This window comes from Drosophila albomicans, chromosome 2L, assembly GCF_009650485.2.
Source record: "Drosophila albomicans strain 15112-1751.03 chromosome 2L, ASM965048v2, whole genome shotgun sequence".
Classification (NCBI taxonomy): Eukaryota; Metazoa; Arthropoda; class Insecta; order Diptera; family Drosophilidae; genus Drosophila; species Drosophila albomicans.
The window spans coordinates 11,982,200-12,009,491 of record NC_047628.2 but is presented as its reverse complement, the minus strand read 5'-3'; the positions used below and the strand labels follow the sequence as shown (position 1 = coordinate 12,009,491).

At 38.4% G+C, this 27,292-nt stretch overlaps 4 protein-coding genes across 16 annotated transcripts; 3 read left to right on the top strand and 1 right to left on the bottom strand.

Annotated features, from left to right (window-relative positions):
- Positions 1–563: 563 nt before the first annotated feature.
- Positions 564–7,525, bottom strand: LOC117565799 (importin subunit beta). 11 transcript variants are annotated; one of them, XM_052003158.1, is made up of 10 exons: positions 7,229–7,520; positions 6,930–7,116; positions 6,276–6,517; positions 5,174–6,202; positions 4,059–4,985; positions 3,617–4,000; positions 2,355–2,467; positions 1,365–1,412; positions 1,127–1,307; positions 564–970 (listed from the first exon to the last, which is right to left on the bottom strand). In XM_052003158.1, the coding sequence occupies exons 2-7, from the start codon at positions 6,985–6,987 to the stop codon at positions 2,435–2,437; spliced, it is 2,673 nt and encodes an 890-aa protein (XP_051859118.1). In that variant the 5' UTR covers positions 6,988–7,116; positions 7,229–7,520; the 3' UTR covers positions 564–970; positions 1,127–1,307; positions 1,365–1,412; positions 2,355–2,434. The 11 variants fall into 11 exon arrangements, with proteins under 11 accessions (XP_051859118.1, XP_034100973.1, XP_051859115.1 ...); XM_034245082.2 differs by having other exon boundaries at positions 2,365–2,467; XM_052003155.1 differs by lacking the exon at positions 2,355–2,467 and having other exon boundaries at positions 1,127–1,412; positions 7,229–7,313; positions 7,394–7,525.
- A 292-nt stretch (positions 7,526–7,817) lies between these two features.
- Positions 7,818–11,968, top strand: LOC117565801 (transmembrane 9 superfamily member 2). The gene is made up of 5 exons (XM_034245086.2): positions 7,818–8,276; positions 9,848–10,042; positions 10,113–11,098; positions 11,170–11,329; positions 11,387–11,968. The coding sequence occupies exons 1-5, from the start codon at positions 8,127–8,129 to the stop codon at positions 11,888–11,890; spliced, it is 1,995 nt and encodes a 664-aa protein (XP_034100977.2). The 5' UTR covers positions 7,818–8,126; the 3' UTR covers positions 11,891–11,968.
- Positions 11,969–12,705: 737 nt separating this feature from the next.
- LOC117565382 (carcinine transporter) lies at positions 12,706–16,601 on the top strand. 2 transcript variants are annotated; one of them, XM_034244458.2, is made up of 7 exons: positions 12,706–12,881; positions 12,935–13,159; positions 13,215–13,412; positions 13,922–14,180; positions 14,241–14,832; positions 15,365–15,763; positions 15,816–16,600. In XM_034244458.2, exons 1-7 carry the CDS (start codon positions 12,786–12,788, stop codon positions 16,093–16,095), a joined length of 2,049 nt encoding a protein of 682 aa, XP_034100349.2. In that variant the 5' UTR covers positions 12,706–12,785; the 3' UTR covers positions 16,096–16,600. The 2 variants fall into 2 exon arrangements, with proteins under 2 accessions (XP_034100349.2, XP_051859121.1); XM_052003161.1 differs by lacking the exons at positions 12,706–12,881; positions 12,935–13,159; positions 13,215–13,412 and adding an exon at positions 13,441–13,615 and having other exon boundaries at positions 13,907–14,180; positions 15,816–16,601.
- A 1,042-nt stretch (positions 16,602–17,643) lies between these two features.
- Positions 17,644–21,526, top strand: LOC117565387 (uncharacterized). Of its 2 annotated transcripts, none has more exons than XM_034244466.2 (3): positions 17,644–18,231; positions 18,291–18,994; positions 19,066–19,276. In XM_034244466.2, exons 1-3 carry the CDS (start codon positions 17,727–17,729, stop codon positions 19,126–19,128), a joined length of 1,272 nt encoding a protein of 423 aa, XP_034100357.2. In that variant the 5' UTR covers positions 17,644–17,726; the 3' UTR covers positions 19,129–19,276. The 2 variants fall into 2 exon arrangements, with proteins under 2 accessions (XP_034100357.2, XP_051858530.1); XM_052002570.1 differs by lacking the exon at positions 19,066–19,276 and adding an exon at positions 21,281–21,526 and having other exon boundaries at positions 17,646–18,231.
- The last annotated feature ends 5,766 nt before the right edge of the window (positions 21,527–27,292 follow it).

Here is a 27,292-nt window from a genome sequence, read left to right as displayed (position 1 = left end):
ATGTAATATACATGTCGTTATGTATTTATATTTATTTATGTAATGTAGTAGTTATATAATAATGTGTTGTGTAAATTTCACTAGTTAGTTGTTGTTAGTTTTCGTTTTGTACGTCCCGCGTAAAGTAATTAATGATAGTCCTTATGTAGTTTGGTGTAAGTATTTTGTTGTGTATTTGTATAAGGTAGTAAGTCTCAGTTCTCAGTATAAAATCAGTACCATACTTTTTATTTCTTTACGTTTTTCAATTTGTTTTCGTTTCGTTATCGTTATCGTTCATTTCACGTCTTATAGTATTTTGTTTGCATCTAAATTGTACACTAAAATTTATTGTTTTAGTTTTTTATTCAGCTGCGCGTGGTGCTTTGCTCATAATCTTTCATACAAGCAAGCACAGGCATGCATACTCAACACACATTCATACTGAAACACACACACACACTCTTCCACATACTCAACACACATCACTGTTGAATATCGCACTCAAGTCAAGATGTATTGGAATCAGGTTTACTTATACTAATTACACTAGGTTACACACGTTATTTTCTGCATTAAGCTAGTTCTTATAAACGCAATCAGACCGACCATATAGTTTTCTTGTTTTTTTTTTTTAAATATTAATTTGTTAGGGGTCTGGAATGATACACACAGTTGATCGCTCAGTCACAGTCTCACACACTCTCTATTATACTCTATGTATGTATAGTTTTTGTTGTATTGTATATGCAAACATATTTCATTTACAAAATTTATGCATGTATAAAATGTAGAAATTTGTGCAGGAAAAGCTTTACAAAGAGTTCGATTTGATTACACTTTTTGCTTTTGCCATCATTCTCAACACATTTACAATAATACATCAAATTGTCATCATCCTCTCTTATCTCATTCCATCACACAAGCACAAGTCTCATCTATATATATATCATCCATCCACCATCAAGTTTCACTCTCATCCAAAACACACCTGTAAAATTGTGCAAGAAAAAGAAACGATTTAGGGAAGCGAAAAGTAAAAATTGTTCAGTTGGTTAACTAATTTCTTATTGAACTAACATTATATATATATATATATAAAATTATAATTCAATGTATATATATATATAATTTTTATGCAACTTACGTTCGCATACCACAGCCATAATCTCCAAGGTTCCTAATTGGCGATTTGCAATCTCTCAATAATCGCGTTTCACACATTGACGACATCATTCCGGTCATTCAAAGCGACAGACATACAAATCTTCATCCCCAATAATTATCATCATCATCATTCGTAGTTCCATTCATTATCCTAATCCATTCTGGGTAATTTAAATGTGTTGAGTACAATAATAATAATATTGTTTAGACAAATTAACCTTGTCAAAGTTGTTGATAACGTAAACGAATTTTATGATATGTTGAATCTTTGGGAAGGAAAAAAAAAATTAATATCTTTTAATAATTTAGCATTGAATTTTTCTTTCTTTTAAGCGTTGGACGGCTGTGCGATTTGAAGAAAAAGTTCTTTACTATGAAGCTAATATTACTAATCGACAGTGTTTATTATGCGGAGAGGGATTTACGCAGTGCTAATTCCGGGAATCCCCCGTTTTGTTTTGCAATTGGGTATCAACAACTTTGAAATGGTTTCATTTTTTTTTTCTTTTTTACTTTGACAGAACGTTCAACAATATGAAGTAGTTAAAATTTACTTTAGTTAAGTTTATTCATTAAAATGCACGCAATTAGAAAAAGATTTTAAACGGTTTGCGTTTTGTTTTTTTATATTTGGTAATTGAAAGCAGTTAATAGTTGAAATCTAAGAAAAAGTCTGATTCTGTCCTACACAGTCCTATATATTTGTAAATTGTATTTGTTTTCGTTTGTCTTTTTCTATGCCTATTTAAAGTAAAATGAAGTACTCGTCGGTTTCCCTGGTCCGTTGTTGTGGTTAGTGTTAGTTTCTTTAATAATATTTTATTTTATGTACAATACAATAATGCGCTGCAGGTAGTTGCTTGGTTGTTTGTCATTGTGTTGTCATTATTCATAAATTGCAAATTAAGCGTCATTATCTCAACTGGATTCGATGGGAGCTAATTTTTTGTTTTGTATTTATGACTTTAACAAATCTTTTTCCGAATTTGAACTCTATTCATATATTTTGTTTGTCTGTTAATGGTAATGTTGTTGTTCTTTCGTATTGGCGTCCGTTTAAAATCTTTTTTTTTGTTTTGTTGGTTTGTTTTGGTGTTTTTCATTGTATATAAATTTAAATTTGGTATATCGTGCATTTGTCAGTTGTTTTTGTTGTACTTATAACTAGGACTTCATTCGTTCCAATGCTTAAAAGACTATTTGCTTACAAGAGCTTACGTTTAGTAGTATCACACATCACACCACAAATTGCATTTAAGGAATATTCTCTTCATTCTTCAATCATCATTCAGACACTATCCATATAACATATTCCATCACACTATAAATAGACAGGGGTGGTGTTCCAGTTTATAAATGGGGATTTATTAAGACTTTCGATTCATTTTCATTCGTTTCTAATCGACATACACACATAGGCATCAGTCGCTCAATTTCAGACTTAGATCTATTACTCTCAGTTTTTGTTTTTCTTTTCTTTTTTGTTTTCAATCATTCATACATATTACATATGATTCATAGATTCATTAAACACATACTTGTATCACATACATACTATTCACATATACATATTTATATATCTAATTATCACACTCAGACATACATACAACCAGAAGGACAATCACAAGCACACTCTGGAGCACATACAAAAACTCACACTCGGGATATCTTCACATCATTTTCGCATCCCCTCATTTTTTTTTTTTTTTTGTGGTTTACATTTTTGCTTTTTAACTTAAAATCTAAAGTGTGTAGCAGCCGTAGGAGATAGTGTTTTATCCAATATTGCTGTGTATTTAATTTAGTTATTGAATTTGGGCTTAAATTAACGATATAATTTTTTTTAGGGAGCTCAACTCAAATGTTTTTGCTTTTGCTTTCATAATTAATATTGGTATTCTATAAAGAGTGTCATAAATGGAAACAAATTGGGCTAGAAGGCTGCTTAAAGAATAGTGATGAATATTAAATGTCATAATGCTTAGAAATTACGATAGTTGAATTGGTTACTATTATGATGCGACGCTCTTTCAATGATATTATCAATCGATTGAATTATCGAAATTACAATTAGAGCGCGCGTTAAACCGACAAAAATATAACAATATAAATATGATAATCATAGCAGGATTTCGATATCGATTTCGATCAAAGCTTACAAACTAGAAATCATTCATCAACACAATTGGCTTAAACTTAAAGTGGGGAAGGTGGGGCGTCGCACAGCAACAATATAAATCGGACAAACTTATGCAGATAGAACTTGTTTTTAATTCGGACTGGACTGCAATAGAGAGAATGTGTAAAAAAAAAGAAGAGAGAGCAATGATGAGACGTTTGCAATGATTTCGTGAAGTCAAATCACAAGAATTCTACTTACCAGTTTGGCATCATACACACACTCACACGATTTTGGAAAGAACTGAGAGGATATAAAATAGAAATTTAGTGTAATTTACTGAGCAATAACCTGGCTGTTAATCTTCTTGATTTCCTTGGCAGCCCAGGCGCAAAGCATTTTAGTGCGCGGTCCCTTCGACCGCTTGCCTTCGGCCAGGAATTGTGTAATAACCGCATCGTCCAACAATGGATAGAGACGTGGTCCAAACGAAGTGCACAAATCACCAATGAATCCAGCGGCGCTGGCCATCATCGAATCGGAGACTTCTCGTTCTTGTGCAATGCGCTTAATAAATTCAATAATTGGCACTAGATGGGGTTCCATGTGGAACACATCCGCATTGGGCGTTTGATCGACGCCCTTGAGACCCTGAATGATGCCGGTATAGGCCTCCAGTACGCTCTCGCGCAACTCCTGAATATACTCGCTCATGTCGTAAGTGGAAGCATCAACCTGTGTGAAGAATATAAGAGTTAAATACTAGTCGAAATTGGTTATTTTCGTTACGAACCTGCAAGTTAGATGCAGCGCGCAACATATCCAGCACGACATTCAAATACTTGAGAAACGGGCTGCCTATGCTCAATGCCATGTCACCAAAGGCCGACAAGATCTGCGGCTTGACGCTGCGATGCAAATTGGGCTCAGCCAAATCGTTCATTAGCACAGACATAATTTCATCGCAATAGGGCACCACCATTTGTTTGAGGGCGCGGCAAATGTCACCAGTGAGACCCACGGAGGCGCAGCACACTTGATACTCCTGGTGATTCTTCAGTCCCATGATGAGGAAGTCCTTGAACGCAGGCATATACTTGGCAAACTGCATGCCCAACAGCTCAACGAGCGTGGAGACCGCCAGAAAAGCATCCTCCTGCACACCACCCGACTTGCCAGCATTCGAGCTGAACATGGTCAACAGTGCAGCCATGATGGCGTCCGAAATTTGCGGGGCATCTGCCTCACGTACCTTGCGCAACACACTCTGGAGTGTGGCACAGAGCAGGGATTGCAAGTCATTGAATTGATGGCGATCACTGTGATTGGTAATGTGCGATTCCATCATCATCACTTGATTAAGACGCTCCAGAATGACAATCGTGGTGCGCTGCACAATCAAATAACAATCGAGCGGCGAATTCTTTATCATATCCATAAGCGCCTCATAGGCAGCGCCACGCAAATTGGCCTGAGCTCCATCCGAGCGATCTGTAGTCTCCAGCAGTTGGGTGACAATGAATTCAAAGTATGGCGACAGCGCATATGTCTCTGGTGTCTCGCCATCAACGGCAGCTGCGGCTTCGTATGCTGCCTCCGACAGACCAATGAAGGCCCAACAAACATTGGCGGCCACACGCGGCTCCGACTTCAAACTCTTCACAAAACATTCGAGCAACGTTTGCAAATAGGTCTTGTTGATGGCTGCCTCGGGTATGATCTGCAAAATAATTAAAAGAAAAATTACAGCATGTGGCAAAGATCCATAGAAAGATGTGAATAATTGGTTCTCGATTTACTGTCAATGAGCTCCAACATTTAAACAGACATCTAATTAACTATGTTTGCTGTTGTTTCTGAGCAAGAATAAATATTGTAATATTCTTATTTCTTTCTTTAATTACTTACATCGCAAATGCGTCCAAAGGTCCAGGCCGTGGTGTCGCGCACAATGACGCTGGAATCGTACATCAGACGAATGAGCGTTGGCATCGCCTGCTCAACCAGTGGTTTCAGTGTATTGATCTCCAGCCCGTTGAGCACCGAGCCAAAGGTCATGACGGCTGCATCACGATAACGCCAATTAGGCGACTCAATGTTCTCTTTGATGAATGGCAAGACATGTGGCACAATGTCATCCTCGCAACAAGTAGCCAACAGCATTAGGCAAACCGAGGAAGCCTTCGCCGGACTCCATGTGTCCTCGTCGTCGCACTCATCTTGCTTGGTCAACTTCTCCACGAGTACAGGCGTTAAATACTGCAAAGCTCCGCGTGAATAATGTTTCGATACACGTTGTGGAGCACGCCCTTGATCGGTGGCCTCCTGACTCTCGATGGCCAGATCAATCTCTTCATCGTTGACATTCGACCAGAACTCAATGCCCTGTAGAGCGACAGCATCGTTGTCCGACTTCATTGCCTCCAGCGTAATGGGAAACAAGGCTTGGGCCATGTAGGGCTCCATGTACGAGTAATATAGCGACATGATCTTCACCAGACATTGCAGAGCGGCCACACATATCTGTGTGTCCGTGCACTGTGTCGCTTCGCACACCACCTCCATTATGAAGTTGCGTTCCATGTCACGCTCGAAATTTGATTTGGTAAACTCCAAAGAATTGTGCAATGCTGTCGTAGCAGCTAAGCGTACATGATTGCTGGGCTCCTGTTTTCGCATGCCGTGGATAATAGCCGTGAGCACCTGATTGGATTGATTCTCCAACACACCATAGCGTATGTCCTGGCAAATATAACCAATGGCTTCCAGTGCAGCCTCGCGATGCATTTCGCTAGAACCCTCGTTGACGACCTTGTTGACCAGCGTTTGTATGAGAATGCTCCAGCGATTGATGGGCAACTCGATAACCGCCACATAGGCGACACATTGTGCGGCGCATGAGGGTCGCGTATTTTCTGTGCCCAAGGCGGCAAGGATCTGTTTGCAGATACGAAACATAGTTATAGAAATTTAATATGTCAATATGCGACAATTTATGTTGTTAACATACATTATTCTTGATGAGCTCGCGGGTTTCCTCGGGGAACTGATGCCAGCGCTCCTGATATTGCTGATTGATCTTCTCATCCTTGCTCATCAAATGATTCTTGAGCTGCAGACCGGCAGCCATGCGCGCCACTGCGCTGTTTGTCGTTTCGACCAGAATTTTTGCCAGCGCCTTGAGGAACTCGGGAAGATTGCTGCCGGCCGCCTGTTCCAGGTAATTCTTTGCCGATAGCAGTTCATTTTTATCTACAAATATATATATTTGAGGTTAGGTTGCAAAAATCCTTACTCAAAAGTGGCTACCAATCGATTCGGAAAGCGGTTGTTTATCGACATCACAATGACTATCTATCGACTTACGAGTTTGTTGCCTATCGACTTAACTCTTATGTATAACTATGTATGTAGACATGCCTTTGTATATTCTATAAGTGTGTGCGTGTTTGTGTGCCCCTAGCAACCAACACAAACATACGCTGTGCTTATGCTGCATTGCAACCCTGCGCAACATACGCGTCACTGTTGCGACGCATCGCGGCGCTGTGTAACAAAATGGCTTTTTGCTTTGGCCCTGAGCAACAAAGCTAAAACTTTAGGCGCTTTGCCACCCATGAACATGCACACATGCATGTGCGAATATAGATGATCTTTAACTCACCTGGTGAAACGGTCTTTTCCAGAATAACAATCAATTGCCTCGTTATGTCCGCAGTCATTTTTGCGCTCTTTTTTACTTTCAATTTCGTCTAGATGTCGATGTAGTTGAAATGTTGGAGGGTTGCGGGCGGGGATGTGCGGAAATTTTTCGTAATCGTTTTAGCTTTTGATGATTGCTGTGCAGGTTTCTGCGTAAAAATAGAAGATTCAACGTTCAACAATAAAATAAAATTTAACCTTCACGTTGTCACAAAATTGATTTTTTCATTCGCTTTTTACTACTTTTTTTCAATAGCTTACTGTGCGTGTATTTTTTCCGTTCCCCTTTGTCTGCTGCGCGTTGCCAAAGCTGTGTTGCTATTTCGATTTTAGTTGGCTGTTCGAACTGTCAAAGCAAAAAAAACGCGGGACAAGTGCGACCAATTATTTCCACGATATGTGCGTTGAGTAAAACGTTAAACGTACAATTTGTCAAGATAGCAATTTAAATTGCGAACAATTTGCAACGTCCGAGACTAAATGTGGAGAGTTAAACTAAACTGAAGCAGGCCGGCTCAAATGCACAATTTGTAACTCCACATGGGAAAAAACTGCTGCGCGTCGTTCTACGATTATTATAATGGGGTGGCATCGCCGCTTTTGTCAGGCTATTGCTGTCAGTTACGTTTAAAATGAACGCTCGATAACAGTAAATAATGCAAACTTTCAAATCTGATATTAAATTAATTTAAATTTGATTATTTAATAACTTAAATTTGAAAATTAAGCTTGCAATGTTAATAAAAATAATTTGATATAAATAATCGATGCAATAGCAACTCTGATGTATTTTGAACAGGTTAGCAGCTCAACAGCAACTTCATTATTATCAGGTGGCAACGCCATTTTTGCACTTGGCACAGTGCTGACGTTTGTCAGTCAGTCAGTCAGTCGAAATAAGCCGAAAAAAACAAAATTGACGATTTAACTGAAACTGCGTCTTAAATAGGCGTGAAAGACAAAATTTAGTGTAATAAACACACGCAAAATTACAGGACTCAACCCAGCAATTCTGCAGTGTGACGACATCCCACAACAATTTGTGGCTAGACCCTCTTCACTTGATAGTGACTGCAATTTGTGGGTGGTTTGGTAGTAGAGCTGTGTGTGCTGCTGTAGTTGTTGTCGAATTCACATTCCTCAAACCAAAAAAAGGAAAATGCTATCGCCACGGTGCCATCGTCGCACCATGGCTCCGATGATGCTGCTTGTTTGGGCCAGTGTGCTGTCGCTATCGCAGGCTTTCTATCTGCCTGGCCTGGCGCCCGTAAACTTTTGCAAGAAGTCAGAGATCTCCTCTACATGCAAGGTAAGTGTGTGTGTGTGAGTTTATGCGTATGTGTGTTTGTCATCAACTAATGCATTAAATAATGGTTAAGTGCCATGCTACGTTTATGATTTGCCGCAAAACGGAAGCAATGATAAGAACCAAAGTTTCTTTCATCATTATTACAGTGTATATGTGTTGGATATTTAGGTGGTCTGTGCTGACGTCGATCGTTTGGTTTAAACTACACAGCCCACATGTACAAACAACACATACAATAGTTCTATACATACATACGTACATATGTGTCTAGCTATGTTAGGTCTGTGTTCAGTTGGATACCAAACGTAATTAAGTTCTCTCCTCTATTCATTCTTGTGTTTGCCTTATGATGTTTGTTTATCATGAACTCTTTTTTTTTTTCTTTATTTCCCATTTGAAACAGCAGTTTGATAATTTTCAAAAAATATATAGTCGTCAGCTACGCTATAATATGCCTTTTATAATGCAGATAAAAGACTTAAAAAAATACAATACAGTGTAACTGTAGTATGGAAGCAAAAAAATATCTATGAGGAAAACACGTATGTTAGAAATAGAAGTGGAAACGTGTCTTGGGAGAGCATAAAATATAGAAGTACTTTATCTCGGAACATTACTCCTCCACAGAAATTAATTAAGTATTGTTTTAAGTGGTTATCTGAGTTGCTTTGTTTGTCGATCGCACAATGTATGAAGCTTTTCAATAAAATATAGATCTTATACGAAACAGTGCTGCCAACCTCGCAACAATTTTGATGCAATTCCAATTAGATTGCTGAGTCGAATCGTGGTTTAATTAGAAGAGACTTAGAATAGTAGAATTAAGAACAAAAAAGAAACTAGCATCTAAGCCCTCAACTCTGGGACGAATATGTAGCGATAAGAGTGTCGGCATATTACATAAAGATTAATGTCGATACTCACACCCGTATTAAATCGCATGACCAAGATAAATCCCAAATATTTTAAATAAAATTCAATATTTTACATTTGAAATATTACAATTTTTAGTTATTCTATTTTGTATGAAATATTTTCACTTAAATGCACAACTCTTTAATGCTCCATGTTACTATTTATCGGCTTAACTTCTAGTTAAACGCGAGCAACAACAACTGTTTAGTTAGTTTCATGATTTATCAGCTCTGCAAAAATGTACGATCACAGTGACTATTAAATGTTAGTACGCCGCCGCCGCTTAGAATATAAAAAGCACTAAATACTTTTGAAATTAAATTGCAAATTGCACATAACTGCATATTATCGCTATTATAGAGTAATTTTAATTTATTTAAAGTTTGAATTTTTATATAAATTTTCATTTTTCCATTCTAAAATTTGTTATTTAAATTTAGCCATTCGTAGGACAGGTTTTTTATCTATCTGATATACATTACAAATTACATTACTGATTCGATTCATTGATTTTTATAGTCGATTCATTAATTAAAATATTCGATGTATATAATATAAGAAAAGAAGCCTTACTTATAAGCCATTTATAATCATATTAATTTTATAAAATAAGATCTCAAATTAACTAAATATTTTATATTGTTCTTTTGCCCAAGTCGGATGTCATTTTGTATGTGAATCGCTTGAACACCGAGGAGTCTGTGATTCCCTATGAGTACCATCACTTTGACTTTTGTCTGGGCAAGGAGGAGAACTCCCCCGTCGAGAACCTGGGCCAAGTCGTTTTTGGCGAGCGTATTCGACCGGGTCCCTATCACATACAGTTCATGGAGGATGTGGAGTGCGCAGTGGTTAGTATCACACAAATTAGACAATTTAGTGTGTTTGCTAAGTCTCTAAATGTTTATTTTCACTTTCCAGGCTTGTCAGAAGGATTACACTGGCGGCAATGCGGACAGCGATCGTCGCATGATGGTGCTAAAGAAGGGCATTAGTTTGAACTATCAGCATCATTGGATCGTCGACAATATGCCTGTAACGTGGTGCTATCAGCTGGAGACGGGCAAACAATATTGCAGCACTGGCTTCCCCATGGGTTGCTTGGTCCGTCCCGATGGCGAAGGTTGTGCTATCAATTCGATGTACAATCGTCCTCTGCACTACTATCCCTTTAATCATGTGGATCTGGAGATCACCTATCACAGCGGTGCTCGCGAGGAATGGGGCATGGGATTCAGTAGCAGCAGTGGTCGCATTATCTCGGTGAAGGTGACTCCCAAATCTTTGAATCATGCTGATCCTAAGAATCCCAATTGTTTGGGCACCGATCCTCTCGCCATACGCGAAAGTTCACTGAAGGCGGGCGAATCGCAGACCATCCTTTACACATATAGCGTGAAATTCAAATTGAATAATGCTGTCAAATGGTCATCGCGTTGGGATTACATATTGGAATCGATGCCGCACACAAATATCCAATGGTTCTCCATACTCAACTCACTGGTAATTGTGCTGTTCCTCAGCGGCATGGTGGCCATGATTATGCTGCGCACACTGCACAAGGATATTGCACGATACAATCAAATGGATAGTGGTGAGGATGCCCAGGAGGAATTCGGCTGGAAACTGGTGCATGGCGATGTCTTTAGGCCACCACGCAAGGGCATGTTGCTATCTGTATTCTTGGGCTCTGGTGTTCAAGTGCTGGTTATGGCCATGGTTACTTTGGGCTTTGCTTGTCTCGGTTTCTTGTCGCCAGCGAATCGTGGCGCCTTGATGACCTGTTCCATGGTGCTGTTTGTCTCGCTGGGCACGCCAGCTGGCTACGTCTCGGCACGCATCTATAAGAGTTTCGGTGGTGTCAAATGGAAGAGCAACGTCATTCTTACCTCGATTGTTTGTCCCGGGTAAGTGTGCTAATGTGATTAAGTGATTCATTACGTTGATTACTCACTGTTTCGTTATCGCTTGGCAACAGTGTGGTTTTCTCGTTGTTCTTTGTAATGAATCTGGTGCTGTGGGGCGAGAGCAGCTCGGGCGCTGTGCCTTTTAGCACTTTGGTTGCCCTGCTCGCTTTATGGTTTGGCGTCTCTGTACCCTTGACCTTTGTGGGTGCCTATTTCGGTTTCCGTAAGCGCGTAAGTATTGTGCATTAACCAATTACTTGAAGGGACATTAATGTATTGGTTTTGCAGGCCTTGGAGCATCCTGTGCGCACGAATCAAATACCACGTCAAATACCAGATCAATCCATCTATACGCAACCCATTCCTGGCATTGTTATGGGAGGCGTGTTGCCATTTGGCTGCATCTTCATTCAGCTGTTCTTCATCTTGAGCTCTCTGTGGTCTAATCAAATGTATTATATGTTTGGATTCCTGTTCCTCGTATTCCTGATTCTTGTCATCACGTGCTCGGAAACAACCATTTTGCTATGCTATTTCCATTTATGTGCGGAGGACTATCATTGGTGGTGGCGATCGTTCCTCACATCGGGTTTTACGGCCGTCTATCTGTTCATCTATTGCTGTCACTACTTTGTCACAAAGCTGTCGATCAAAGATAGCGCATCGACGTTCCTCTACTTTGGTTATACAGCAATTATGGTATTCCTATTCTTTTTGCTTACGGGCACAATTGGATTCTTTGCGTGCTTCTGGTTTATACGAAAAATTTATAGCGTTGTCAAGGTGGATTAGACACAACGAACAGACAGACAGACAGACTACACATATATATCAAATGTTTATATTTATATATACGACATATAAAGTCTGTATGTGTGTGAGTTTTTTTGATTGTGTGTGTGTGTAGCCACAATTTACACTTAAGCCTAATGTGTGTGATTTCTGCGCTGTGCATGAACAGCCGGTTTTCTGTTTATCGATTAATGAACTGTAATGTAATGTAATATGTATTTAATTATACAGATGCATACATGTAAATGTACTACATGTATGTAGTATTGAAGCGCGCAATAATTTTAAGCATAAACCAGATGATAGTACGACAAAAGGATGAAAATCAATTGGAAGTTCGATTAATTTTCCAAAAAACAAATGTAATTTTTTTTTGCAATTTGTTTCATTTTAAACAAAAACATCAACGTCCATTTCGCTCGATACAAAAAAAAAAGAAACGATAAAGATTATTCGCAAGATCCTGTTCTTAATTATACATACATATATAGTGAAAAAAAACCAAATCAGATTTTAGATACGATTCCCAAAAAGTACTTGAAACATTTTTTGTGACAACAACTTTCAAATCAAAGCCAATCAACTGTAATTTGCAGCTTGCATTCTAAGCATAAACATTAAAAAGCAAAACATTGAATTCATATGTGTAATATTTAAAAAATTATATACTTTACTTTAGTTTAAATCAATTAAATTACTAACTTGCAATTCAAACAATAAATTATAAAAACCTAAAAACGCCGCTGGCGCCCTCTTTTGTCGATTTTGTGTAACCCTTTATTGTTGTTGGACTTTACAGCTGACAACACTTTTGGGGTTTCCGTAAAACGGGAAAACAGTCGAAACGGAAAAATTGCTGGTAGCAAAGAGTTTAGGAAAAATAAAAATAAAATAAATGACTGGCGAAATTGTGGATAGTGAGGATGAGTATGATGAAATATCCGAGCTGCGACAACAACGCAACAAGCCTGAGGCACAGGAATCCGTTGATGTAAGACAATCTTCTTGGATGATTGCATTATTTAAAGCTTCTCCATAATGCAGGAGGCTTTTGATTTGGATGATCTCTTGCCCATTATTGGCGAGTTTGGCAAGTATCAGAAGTTGCTCGTGTTCGGCATTTGCTTGCCAGCATGCATCCCATGCGGGTTCTGTGCCTTCAATCAGCTCTTCATGGCCGACACACCCGATGATTATTGGTGTCGCGTGCCCCAGCTGCAGCACCTCGACCTCGAACAGCGCAAAATGTTGGCTATACCCAAGGAGCAGGTAATTCAGGTTGGAATTGTGCAGGTCTCTCCTATTGAAAGAGTTCTTATCTCAGGATAACGATGATTTGGTCTATAGTAAATGCTTTATGTACGGCGTCAACTGGACACAGTTATTGGACACTTTGGATACAGGAGATATTAATGGGAATTTGACAAATCTGCAGCTCAACAACGGAAGTTGGCCCTTGGTCAAGTGCTCCCAGGGCTGGGAATATAATACCAGTCGTATCTGGTCTTCGATTGTGATCGATGTGATTGATTAAAATCCAACTGTGTTAGATTAAGACATTCATGTAGATGAGCTTGCTTTCAGTCATGTTCCCTCTATGACGTTTCCCAATTTGAATTAGGAACTGTCAATGATATCCAATTAGAATGTGCGACCAATCAGTCTGGCAGCATTTAGCGATAACAACTTTAATCACGTCTAGCTATGAGGACAGCAGGTTATAAAGTATTGCATAGTTTCCATTTATTTTTAAAATACATTAATCATTTAGGTTCAAGCATTTAATGTACATTAATATTCAACTGAAAACAAAGCTTAACAAAATTGTGTGCCGGAATTACCTGCAACAGTATATTTCATCTGTCTGGCAGCACTAATAGTGTGTAGCTTTGTGACGTCACTAGACCAGGACCTCTCTAGCTGAGCCGTTAACCTTACTCGATTTTAATCATTTCCTAAGTCACAAACAATCGCATTTTAAGCTCAAGTATATTTAATTAATTTTTACCTGACAAGTTTACTTGTCAACAGTTCGATTTGGTATGCGATCAAGACATTTATCCAACCATCGGTCTGGCAGCGCTCAACACTGGTGGCCCAGTTGGTGTGTATTTGTTTGGGCTGCTCAACGATCGAGCCGGACGCCGGCTATCTTATTTCACATGTCTGGCCACACTGTTGGCTGGCAGCCTAATGACGTCGCTAAGCAAGGATTTCTGGACCTGGGCGGGAAGTCGAGTAATTGTTGGACTCACCATACCGGCTGTCTATCAAATACCATTTATTATATGTAAGAGCAATGCATGAAACATAACATAATTATCCGAATTTATGCGGTTTATTGTTGCAGCCCTGGAGCTGGTAGGCGAAAAGTACCGTTCGTTTGTGACCGTTATGACTTGCACTTTCTACACATCGGGCATTATGCTGTTGTCACTAGTCACGTATCTGGAGCGTGATTGGGTGCGTCTTTCCTACATCACCTCGCTGCCCTTCTATGCCTACTTTCTGTATATGTTTGTGATGCCCGAATCGCCACGATGGCTTTTGATGCGTGGTCGCCTTGAAGAAGCTTTGAAAATCCTCGAGCGCATGGCGTTGATCAATGGACGGCAGTTTCCGGAGGCTGTGCACAGCAAACTGGAGGCGCAAATACGTCGCGACAAGTTGAAGAGCCAAAAGAAAAAGGTGGCCAATGTCGGTCTCATGGATCTGTGTCGCACGCCCAATATGCGCCTCAAGACCATTTTGATTACGCTCAGTTGGTTTGCCAACGAAACGGTTTATTTGGGTCTCAGCTACTATGGTCCTTCGCTGGGCACCAATCAGTATGTCAGCTTCTTTCTGTCGGCGGTTGTGGAGTTGCCCAGCTACCTGTGCTGTTGGTACTTCATGGACACTTGGGGACGTCGTTGGCCGCTTAGCTTATCCATGATGCTGGGGTAAGATTTCACAATGTATTTTCTAATGCGCTTCCGAATTGAGTTTTCCGAAGAAGTTTTTTTTTATACCCGCTCTTAGCTGCTTTAATTGTCAATCTACAATATTTTGCATTTTCGAGTAAATTTGGAGGAGAAGAGAATGTGATATGCCAAATGTAGCTTTCGATATATTTTAATGTTTTTCTATAGACTAATTTGGTATATTAAAAAAAACCAAATTGTTTTGCTTGCATGGAAAATGGGTCGCGGGTATCTCACTGTCGAGCACACTCGACTGTAGCTTTCTCACATATTCGTATCTAGTATAATACTAAAAATTGTCATACATCATTTTCTAGTTGGTGTTTATTTATTTAATAAAAATTAGAAATAAAAATTTTGTTTTAGACGTTTATGTTTCACTGGGACAGTATTTATTTTTAAATTAAATTTTTGTTGTAAGCAATTTCTTAAAATTGTATTTAAATAATAAATATTTATATTATTTTTTAATTTAAAATATTAATAAAAAACTATGCATTTCTTTTTTTAGGGGTGTTGCTTGCATTATAACTGTCATGCTACCCGACGACGCCATCGACGAGACGTTGACACTGTATCTCATCTCCAAGGCGCTTCTCTCGGCCTCGTTTCTCATCATTTATCCCTTTGCTGGCGAGTTATATCCGACGCAAGTGCGTGGCATTGGCATCGGGGCCTCCAGTTATATTGGTGGCCTGGGATTGATTGTGATACCGTTTGTCACCTATTTGGGAAAGGAGAATTTAAAGCTGCCGTTGGTCATTATGGGATTTGTGTCGGTGCTGGGAGGCATGACGGGCTTACGTTTGCCGGAGACGTTGCATCATCGCTTGCCGCAGACCATTGAGGAGGGCGAAGAGTTTGGCAAGAACTGGCAGCTTAAAGATTGCTGTCGTTGCAAGCCACAGCCGTAAGTATCTGATGGGATTAATTGAGTATCGAATGATGCTATTAATTCCCAGAGAAATCCTTTCGCCACCAACTTCGTATGAGAACTTGGATGTCTTGGGTGGCTCATCCAACAACGAGTCCGAGGTGGAACTGGAGCTAAAGGACAATCGTCGTTTGCGTCAAAAGCCTCGCATCGATGAGCGAACTCCTCTGGATTTGGGAAGCAGTGGGAGTGGCATTGGCAGTCGTCCAGTGCGTCGACCTTCCATGAAGCGTCTGGTGCGCCAAATGAGCGTGATGGACACTCAAAGGACACACGACGGCACCATGCAACTAACCCATTGGATCTAAAGTTTTATTACTGTTTAATTTATTAAACAGACCAAGTATTATTAATATAATACACATCTAAATGTATTCATACTCGTTATTCCGTTGTTTGTAGTATTTTAGTGAACAGCTAGATCATTTCAAATTTGCGGAAACTATTGTCATGAATTGAAAAAAATGCGGAATTTTTGTAGCAGTTCTCAATTCAATTTCCGTAAAGAAAGTTAATTTCAAAATATTACGTATACGCATGACAAAAGCAGTAAATACAAAGATTAAATTTGTTATTTGTAATAGGTAGGAAGTTTTCCAGCAAAAAGGTACTCCAAATCAGCAAACGTTCTTAAAAATAAATTTGAAATTAAAATATCAACTTAATTTTCGCAAAGAACATGCTATTGAAAATAATACGTATACGTAATATAAATGAAAAAAAAAAACAAAAAGTTAAGTTAGTATTTTAAATAAGCAATAACTTTACAATAAAAAATCGATACTTGTCATTAAATAAATTAAATAAAAAAGACGTAATTAAAGTTCAGCAAAGTATGAACATTTTAGTTTTAACTTAAATATTTAAAAAAAATCAGGAACATTTGAGATATATAGACAAACAGTAGTTACATATATAAATTATATAGAAAGAAAAATATCAGAAGCATATTTGATTTAATTGTTGCGAGTATCATTAAATCGCAAATTTAACAAAAAAAAAACACTTTAAACATTACATTAAACATATCCGGTAAAAAATACACACATACACAATATAAAAAATGTATAGTACTTCTAATATTACGATTTGTTGTTGTGCTCGCATCTGTTATTGTTTGTTACCGACTCTGATTTATGCATTTATGCAATCAATTATGCAATTAATTGCTGTAAAACAAAAACACCATTTATTATTGCCAGTATACTTTATACTTTTATTTTGAACGTGGAATGAAAACTAGCTGCAGTTATTCACATATTCTGTTGACTGCTACAAACAGTGAGTGCAAAAGGTTAGGTATTATATTTTGGTTATTTATCAATGTTCGGCTGCAAATGCTTTATACGGGGTTCATAATTTTTTCATTTCTAAAATATTTATTATTTTATTTATTTCTCATTATTCTTTTATTGTTTTTTATTTTTATTATGAATAATAATTTAATTATTTTCAGCACTAGATAAGGGCTAAAAGCTTTTAAATTCATTTATAGTATATTAGTCTCAATTCAAATCAAAATATATAAAGTATCCACTTCGAGAAATAAAAATAATTTTTTAAATTTCTGCTCATTTAAAATTATTTAAATTCTAATAAAAATATCTAGCTTCCTCGCTACCAGAAACATCAACGAATAAAAATAATTTTCTAAATTATTGCTCATTTAAAATGATTTGTCTACAAACTTTTCATCTCGACTGTGAAGCTCCGTTGTTTTCAGTGTTCCTTTAAGTATTCAGTGTGTGTACACGCATTTGTTTATGACGAGCTGGCAACGCTGGCGGCCAAGACAGTGGCAACCTTGGGATGACCATTAGAAAAAAGAACGTTTTAAAAGTTTTTGAATATCCAATTACAGTGTTGTGTTTTTTATGTCAGTATCGTTTAGCAATGAAAATTTAATGTGTGTTCAAGGGCACTGAGGCACTAATTGAAAATGTCGCAAATGTCTGAGCTGCAGACATGTCCCATTCTGTGTCTGCACGAGGAGATTGTGCATGAGCTCTTCTCCTATTTGCCACAACTCTGCGACAAAGTACGTTTGGCGTGTGTGGCGCCCAAATTCATGCACGTCTTTAGCAAATGGGTGCGATCGCGTCGACATGCATTAAAGGCTGAGGATGTGGAGCAGATGCAGTTGGGTGAAATGATTGATTTCTTCAGTGTGGCAGGACCGTACATAACCTCACTTACTGTTGACTGCTCGTCGTTTCAAAAGGAGTCGCTGATTGTGGAGTTTATAGCTGTCTATTGCCGCAATCTGGAGGAGATCAGCTATAGTAATGTGACAGATGATTTCCATTATCGCGAACTAATGACGCGTCTAACGCAACTGCGACGCATTAGCATCGATTGCATGGATGCCGAAGATGTGTTGAATTTTGATCTTGAGGGGAATACCGAGCTGGAATCCTTTGAGCTCATCAATGGCTGCTACACGGGTAAGTTTACTCTTCTTTCGCAATCATTTAGTAATCACTTAAATGATCTATTTTGATAGGCAAACATTTGTGCGGCTTTGATAAGCTGCAGCGTCTTGTGCTGCGCGATTGTTTGCTCTGGAATTCTGGAGAATTTGGCATTCCTCTCAAGCATTTGCGTGTGCTGGTGCTGGACGATTGTTGCTTTGAGGTGATGAATCACTCGTTGTACGAAAAGATTGCCGAGTGCTGCGGGGAACTCGAGGAGTTGTCCTTCTCCGGCTGCGACTCGAGCTTTGAGGTGATTGCCCAGCTGCCTAATTTGCAGCGTTGCACTCTGAAGACCTGGATGACCTCCAATGAGCTGAACTTGGCGTTTCTATCGACGCTCGCCGATAAGAAGGGCAACATGCTCAAGTACCTGAAGCTGTCGGGGCAATTTGAGATAAGCAATGAACATGCACGCTATTTGGGACAACTGAGTTCGTTGGGGGAGCTTCATTGGAGTGACAACGATGTGCTGGAGGATGATCACTTCAGGTTCTTTAATGATCTGCCGTTGCTCCGTCTTTTTGGCATGTCCTTTTGTGGTCGTGTCACGGACGTTGGTCTCATGAGCCTGATACGCAAGTGTCCGATGCTTTCATGCATTAATCTCAAGGATTGCCATCAGATCACCGATCAGTTTGTGCTCAATGCCGTCTACTGTTGCAGCAAAAACTTGCCGAGTCGCGATATGTTGTTGAATGTGGAGGGAACTAGAATCAACCGCGATATGCTAAAGGTAAGTAAGATATATAGATATTCATTAGAAGCATGAGGCAAAGAAATTAATCTTCTAACTTCTTGCCACAGCATCCGGAGTACTTGAAGCCGCAGAACAAAGTGAAGCTGAACTTTAAGAGTGAAACGGACTAGGAAGCGACCATACACAACATACAACAATACAACACAACAATGATCCATTTGTGTGATCTGTATCAGATAAATTGATGGCGAGCACCTTGGATGCACCTCTGGTCATTTAATAATTAAACGATCGATCGACTATATTGACTATATCAGTTTGCAATAAATTTCGCATTCAATTAAATATAAAGTATGCACTAATATAAACAACCGTATAGTACTTCTAATATGACGATTTGTCTTTGTGCTCGCATTTGTTATTGTTTGCCGACTCCGATTTATTTATGCAATTAATTGCTGTAAAACAAAAACACCATTTATAATTGCCGAGACTCTCATACATACTTTTATTTTGAACGTGGAATGAAAATTAGCTGCAGCTGTCAATATTCTGGTGACTGCTATGATATAAACAGTGAGTGCAAAAAGTTAGGTACTATATTTTGGCTATTTAGCAATGTTTGGCTGCAAATGTGGTTTCAATAATTATTTTTTATGTATACATTTTTTTTTTATTTATTTCCCATTTTTTATATTTTGTTTATAATTAAGCCAGGTATTAAAAGCCTTTAAATTCATTTATAGTTCAATAGTTATTTTAATTCAATACAAAATATTATACTCTACCAGAAACTTCAAAAAATAAAAATAATTTTCTAAATTATTGCTCATTTAAAATGATTTGGATGCAAACTTTTCATCGCGACTCTAAAGCACCGTTGTTTTCAGTGTTCCTTTATGTTTTCAGTGTGTGCACACGCATTTATTTACGCCGATCTGGCAGCGCTGGCGTCCAAGGCAACCTTGTGATGACCATTAGAAAAAAGAACGTTTTAAAAGAGTTTCAATATTCAGTTACGGTTTTGTGTTTTTATGTCAGTATCGTTTAGCAGTGAAAATTGATTCAAGGGCACTGAGGCTCTTATTGAAAATGTCACAAATGTCTGAGCTGCAGACATGTCCCATTCTGTGTCTGCACGAGGACCTCGTGCATGAGATTTTCTCCTATTTGCCACAACTCTGCGACAAAGTGCGTTTGGCGTGTGTGGCGCCCAATTTCATGCACGTCTTTAGCAAATGGGTGCGATCGCGTCGACATGCGTTGAACGCTGAGGATGTGGAGCAGATGCAGTTGGGTGAAATGATTGATTTCTTCAGTGTGGCAGGACCGTACAAAACCTCACTTACTGTTGACTGCTCGTCGTTTCAAAAGGAGTCGCTGATTGTGGAGTTTATAGCGGTCTATTGCCGCAATCTGGAGGAGATCAGCTATAGTAATGTGACAGATGATTTCCATTATCGCGAACTAATGACGCGTCTAACGCAACTGCGACGCATTAGCATCGATTGCATGGATGACGAAGATGTGTTGAATTTTGATCTTGAGGGGAATACCGGGCTGGAATCCTTTGAGCTCATCAATGGCTGCTACACGGGTGAGTTTAATCTCCTTTCGCAATCATTTGTCAATCAATTCAAAGATCTTTTTTGATAGGCAAACATTTGTGCGGCTTTGAAAGGCTGCAGCGTCTTGTGCTGCGCGATTGTAAGCTCTTTGATTCTGGGAAATTTGGCATTCCTCTCAAGCATTTGCGTGTGCTGGTGTTGGAAGAATGTAGCATGTATCACTCGTTGTGCGAAAAGATTGTTAAGTGCTGTGGGGAACTCGAGGTGTTGTCCTTTTCCGGCAGCCATCGGATGTCATCGAAAGAGCTGAACTTTCTATCCACGCTCGCCGATAGGAGAGACAACATGCTCAAGTACCTGAAGCTATCGGGGCTTTGGGACAACTGAGTTCGTTGGAGGAGCTTCATTTGATTAATGTAGTGGAGGATGACCACTTCAGGTTCTTTAATGATCTGCCGTTGCTCCGTCTTTTTGGCATGTCCTTTTGTGGTCGTGTCACGGACGTTGGTCTCATGAGCCTGATACGCAAGTGTCCGATGCTTTCATGCATTAATCTCAAGGATTGCCATCAGATCACCGATCAGTTTGTGCTCAATGCCGTCTACTGTTGCAGCAAAAACTTGCCGAGTCGCGATATGTTGTTGAATGTGGAGGGAACTAGAATCAACCGCGATATGCTAAAGGTAAGTAAGATATATAGATATTCATTAGAAGCATGAGGCAAAGAAATTAATCTTCTAACTTCTTGCCACAGCATCCGGAGTACTTAAAGCCGCAGAACAAAGTGAAGCTGAACTTTAAGAGTGAAACGGACTAGGAAGCGACCATACACAACATACAACAATACAACACAACAATGATCCATTTGTGTGATCTGTATCAGATAAATTGATGGCGAGCACCTTGGATGCACCTCTGGTCATTTAATAATTAAACGATCGATCGACTATATTGACTATATCAGTTTGCAATAAATTTCGTATTCAATTGTTTGCTTGAACTTTTGCTGCACCAATTGTAATTGCAGCAGGTAAAACACGTTAAATGAGACAACTCGACTTTAGGATACCCGATACCACATTTCGATTAAAAGACAGTTTAAACAGTTTTTTTAATAATCAATATGAGGATGAATAATAACTAAGTAATAGCGTTTTAACAGTCTAGTATAGAAAAATGTTTTTAAGATATAAATTTGCTCTGTCAAATAGTGTATTAAATATTTTAAATGTTTTTAAAACGAATGGAGTTAAACTAATAGGAAACTTGTAGAAGTAACATTGATAGAAAACCTTTTGATATCACTCATTTAAACCTTAAAGTACTGACAAGTTTAGAGTTATAATGAAATTAAATAGAAATATTGAGCTGATTGTTCTTAGGAATAATTCTCTATTTATCAGTATGTGCTTAAAAGTATTTTGCCGTAACATTATAGGAAAATTTAGAAACTGATTTGATTGAGGATATTAACCCCTTATTTAAAGTGATTTCTCAGTTTTATTCTTGTAAGTTTTGTGTTACATATTTGCTACATTACATAAGAAATATGTTTACTAGGCAAATCAACATTAAGGTGGAACATTTCTCATTTAGACCAGTTGGGAAGATATTCTTAATTTTGTCGAATTTTCACACTTTGATCAAATTATTTCTGCTTTATGTTGCTTGTGATTTCTGTAGCTCACTAAATTGTAATACCTCATCCATCTCATTAGTACCTAGTATAATGATGTCTATGTTAGCAGCAGGAAGCCGACTCCAAACAAGCTCTGGCATTGCTCACCTGCGGCTGCGGCTGCGACTGCGGTTTGCTTGGCCAACAACAGCAACGGGTTAGTCATCGGGCAGTCGCGAGACTCGAGTCTCCAGCGGTCTGTGTGTGTAGAGTAGATGATGTTTTTGTTTTGTTGCGTGCAACGCGAGTCAGAGTCACAATCACAATTGCTGACCTCGAGCGGAGGCTCCTTAAATGGTTGACCGCGATCGTTTGTTCGTTCTTTCAGCTGACTGCTGCTGACTTAGTTGTAGTACACAATTGCAGCACATCGCACATCTATTGGCTTTTGCCTGCCGGGTACAGAAATAAATATAAAATTGCCTTGACATGCTCTCAGCTGTCTTCAGCTGTTGACTCTTTGACTAATTAGCAAAACTTCCACTGGTTCGGTTCAACGCGGAGTTAACATTTTGCATAGATGCGCTGCCAAATTCCAAACTTGAATTCGATCGAATTTCTGCGAAAGTGCATCGCTTGCATGTCGTTAGGTTGTAATTTAAAAGATGCGGTTTCTTGTCTTGTCTGAGAAGCGCATATTATGACTGGCGAATGGGAGGCTGGCATGTCTAATCGTTGCTTTTCGTGACAAACCCTAAAACACTGCATACTATATAGCCATTGCAAGTTTCGTTGCTGGGGCTTCGCTTGAGAAACTGATTTACACACACCTTCATTTATTTATTGTTATGGTGAAGACTTTCTTAAGTTGGTATTAAAGAAGTCATATTTATTTTGATTACAACCAGATTGTAAATAATTATTAAAGTAGTTGGAATATAACAACACTTCTTAAATTTCTTTATGGATGTTACTTAAACACAGCTAAGAATTGGAAATATTTCAGTGGAAACGTCTTAAATTAATATTCTCGACCTTACTGAACACTTAACTTCCAACGGTTTGATTTTCAAGCTATGCAGCGAAACTATCAAATATTATTTTCAAATTAATTTAAAATATTTAATAAGCTGTCTAAAGTTATTACAGCGATAATAACGAATGTTGCTGCCAATCACGGCAACGGCAAGTTAATTTACACTACACTCCTTCTTTCCCATGCTGAAGACAACGACGACGACGACGACGACGACGACGACAGCATTATGATTATTTTCGACAGACAAAGTTGCCACGACATTGGCCAGAACATGACACTGTAGTTGCATTAGTGCTGATTGTTCGTACATCTTATTTAAGCACTGTTTTTTTTTTTTGTTAATTCCTGTACAATATGATGTGTTCAGCATTCAACCTCATTCGAATTATCTGACAATTTTCATATTTTCAATTATTATAACCAAGTTTAGCACCAAGTATAAATCCACTCTTTACTTGCATCTGCAGTTGCAGCCGCTGCATTATTATCTCCCACATCATTATCACGTTTATTAGTGATGCAAAATAGCAGAGATTTTTCTAATTTAGAAAAAATTAGTTCTTGTTATTTATAGCATAGTTCTTTCTTAATATCACAATGAGACAATTTTAAAAAACGCTATTTAATATGGTATATATGGTTTTTTTACTTTTCATTAATTTTTTTTGACATTTGTGTCAATCAAATGTATCATCAATAGTTGCCATATAAAAAATATTTTGTATACGGATATTTTTGTTTAAATACACAATTTTTTGAAAGTAGCCATCCACAATGTTAAACAATTATGTTTTTTTTTATTATTACCTCACAAATTAATATGTAATTGATTTTTTTATTTACATTGTTTCAATATTAGGTATCATACCAATATCATTAACAACTAATTAACTAAAATATAATAATAAATATAAAATTAAGTTTGGCATAAGTGCTCACCTAAATATATTTCGAGTAACGGCCACAGTCAGTTTAACACTTAAATTTTGTTAACTAATAGGTTTTTATTGTTTAACGGGCATAGTCAAAGAGAAGGAACTGAAAGAATAACCATAGCAAGAATATTACTATTATTATTACTTTACTTAATGTCTTTTGACTTAGTGACCGTTAAGTGAGATGTAATAATGAAAGTACTAGGTTCTATAAACAAACCCAGAAAACAAAATCCATTTCAATAGTATCGATAGTGGCTCAGCTGCATCTCCAATTGCAGTCGCAACATCATCACGATCATCAGCGAGACGATCATCATCATTATCGTGGCTGTCATTAGCAAGTTGTACTAGCAACTGACATTCGAAGACGTGTGCAGGCTTGTCAAGGTGCCAGTGCCAGGCTAAAGTTAATACCGTACGGATCGGAGTCATGTACATGGCTTCATTTAGACAAGCCCGTTGGCCCAACAATCGCGTGTTTATTGTTGTTGTCTCTCGGTTGTTGCTGTTGCCTTTCAATTGCTGACCAAGATGCTGCTGCTGCTGTCTGCTGTGAGATGCTGGAGGAATATTACACGCTGCTATCAATTGATACAAATCTATACAATTTAGAATATATACTCGACGACCGAGAGAACGTGCAACACTGGCTAACGCTGTTTGGTCTTTTGGTTAGCTCTCTAGTGTTTCACATTGGATGCCAATAAATAATACTACAGTTGGAACGTCGCGATGTCTCGCAGAACACAACACAACACAACACAACACAAGCAGACGGGACGACAGGTCGAGGTCACAACTTCTCGTAGAAACCTGCAGTCAAGCAAAGCAAAGCAGCTGTCCGAGTGCTGCGGGTGCGAAAACCACCATAAAAAGAGGCTTCATCAGCCACAAGCAGCTTGCGACTTCTTGGCTCGTTCACATACGTAACGTAATCTGTCTTCAGTTGGCCATGTTTTTAGCATTACAATTCCTTTTTAAATTTTGCAATTTTTCTATGCAAATATTTGCGCATCCATGAGTTGTTCAATATTTGGTTTGCGAGTCTTATTCATCTCCTGCATAATACAATAACATAACTCTAATGAAGCATACAGAAATAAATTGAATTATAAAGCATATTCACTTGTAACTAATTGCTGTATTCAAATATTGCCAAAGTGCACACAATAAAGCAGCAATTACAAAACTAGTTCACCTTCCAATAAAACTTTTGAACTTTTGGTTCGTTCATTTAAATCCTTTAGTTCTTATGCTTCCAACTACGTTTGCACAATTTGTATGTCAACATTTGCGTTTCTAAGAGCAGCTCTTATTAATTTGGAAGCTAGTTTTGTTCAGCACACATCACAGTTATGAAAGAATAACAATTTGTAACTTTAATTCTAGTCATAATTTTTGGCTTTCCGATAACAATTATTACTAGTTCACTTTCACTGGTAAAGCAATCGATCTTTTGGTTCTCTGTTTGTCCTTTTGGTTACATTGCTTCCTACACTGGCTCGTGCGTGATCAAGCCTAAAATTAATCGATATAAATTGCATTCCTAAATAGTGCAAAATTATAAATAGCGCCACGAACGAAGTTTTTGTAAAGTGCAACGCCGGTTTTAGCAATGCAAAGCTGACTATTTAAGTTTGACCATAATGCCTGCACGTGCTATTATCCTTTGGCTATTTATATTGCGGTTGCAGTCGACTGTAAACACTGTTTGTGACATCATCGTAAGCGAGTAGCGAGCAACAGAAATAGAGTTGCGACCCACACGCATTGCCCGCTGGCATCGTGTTCGTGTTTCGTGACGTCATTGCGAGCGAGACGGCTCTAGCTCGGCTTCGTTTCAAACAGTTGAGCACGACGACGTCACATGAACAGAGATGGCAATACACTAAATGGGAGAGCTATGCCAAAACGGCGACGTCATCAACGCACGTGCTTGTGAGAGAGAGCGAGCGAGGGCGAATGAGAGCGTCGCAGTTACCGGCCGGTGTCTTGTCTCGCGTCGTTGTCGCTGCTGCTGCCAGCAGCGCAGTCGACTGCGGTGCGTTACGTCGTTGCTGGTTGAGGTTTTTCATTCATGCCGCAACGCGTGCCACACTGCGCATGTGTCCAAAATTGATGACGTCTTTGTTTATTGATTTTATTTTACCTGTAGTATGCTGCCATATGACGTCACGACTTTACGGCGTGTGCGACCAATCAGCCGCAAAAAAGCGTTAACGTTACAACAACAGCAACAGCAACAACAGAACCCTGTTCCGCTATAAATAATGACATGCTAATTATCGGCTGGCAATTGATAATCACCAACCAACCATCAACTGGATGGAGCCTCTATGGAATATTAGATATGCCACTTATATTGATATTGACGCACTCCTCGTATGCACCTGCTGCTTACTCTTCTTCTGCTTGTTCTTCTTCTTGCTCATACTCAAGTTAAAGTCACGTCAATGTCATCATCATTTAATTCGACATCGATTTTGTCGTATACTAGATGCTAGATACAGTCGGGCCCTATAATTAGGGCTTGTCCCACAGAGGTCAAAGACTCAACGCCTGTTTTGTCGACGTCACAGTTTTCATACGAAAAGGACTAAGGGGTATATTAACTTATTTGGAAGACAAACTATTGGAGACAAATATGTATTTCATCTATATAAATATTTGTGTAAAAATCTAGATCTTAAGAGTTATGATAATATTCCTTTTTGTTATACGTTAAGTTTATACATCAAAATGAAAGAATTGTGTGTCATATTATAAATAAAGATTGTTAGCTAGTAAACAATAATAAAATATAATATCTATGTTAAGTGCAATATGGATAATAACCATAATGGATAATAAAATAAGGAATTGATACTCCACACTTTAAATAATGTTTCTTTAATTTAAAGTGTGGAGTATCAATTCAAAATAATGTTTCTTTAATTTAAAGTGTAGAATATCAATTATTTATTTTATTATCCATTATGGTTATTATCCATCCAATTAACATAGATATTATATTATAAAAGAAACATTATTTAAAGTGTGGAGTATCAATTCTTTATTATTTACAAATAACAAATATATATAGATCTGGTATCTCGCAGTTGACCTCACTCGACTTTCTTCTAAGTGTGCACTCAGTCTGATGGGATCTGATTGATGACCATGTGAGGGGGG

Coding starts and splice junctions, on each gene's coding strand:
- LOC117565799 (XM_052003155.1), bottom strand. CDS start 6,987: ATGACTGCGGACATAACGAGGCAATTGATTGTTATTCTGGAAAAGACC. Junction 6,203..6,275: donor GCGAGCTCATCAAGAATAAT/GTATGTTAACAA, acceptor ATCTGCAAACAG/ATCCTTGCCGCCTTGGGCAC. Junction 1,413..3,616: donor TCAAGAAGATTAACAGCCAG/GTTATTGCTCAG, acceptor TCCTTCCCAAAG/ATTCAACATATCATAAAATT.
- LOC117565801 (XM_034245086.2), top strand. CDS start 8,127: ATGCTATCGCCACGGTGCCATCGTCGCACCATGGCTCCGATGATGCTG. Junction 8,277..9,847: donor AGATCTCCTCTACATGCAAG/GTAAGTGTGTGT, acceptor CTTTTGCCCAAG/TCGGATGTCATTTTGTATGT. Junction 10,043..10,112: donor AGGATGTGGAGTGCGCAGTG/GTTAGTATCACA, acceptor TTCACTTTCCAG/GCTTGTCAGAAGGATTACAC.
- LOC117565382 (XM_034244458.2), top strand. CDS start 12,786: ATGACTGGCGAAATTGTGGATAGTGAGGATGAGTATGATGAAATATCC. Junction 13,160..13,214: donor TGGCTATACCCAAGGAGCAG/GTAATTCAGGTT, acceptor TTCTTATCTCAG/GATAACGATGATTTGGTCTA. Junction 15,764..15,815: donor TGTCGTTGCAAGCCACAGCC/GTAAGTATCTGA, acceptor ATTAATTCCCAG/AGAAATCCTTTCGCCACCAA.
- LOC117565387 (XM_052002570.1), top strand. CDS start 17,727: ATGTCGCAAATGTCTGAGCTGCAGACATGTCCCATTCTGTGTCTGCAC. Junction 18,232..18,290: donor CATCAATGGCTGCTACACGG/GTAAGTTTACTC, acceptor CTATTTTGATAG/GCAAACATTTGTGCGGCTTT. Junction 18,995..21,280: donor TCAACCGCGATATGCTAAAG/GTAAGTAAGATA, acceptor TTCTTGCCACAG/CATCCGGAGTACTTAAAGCC.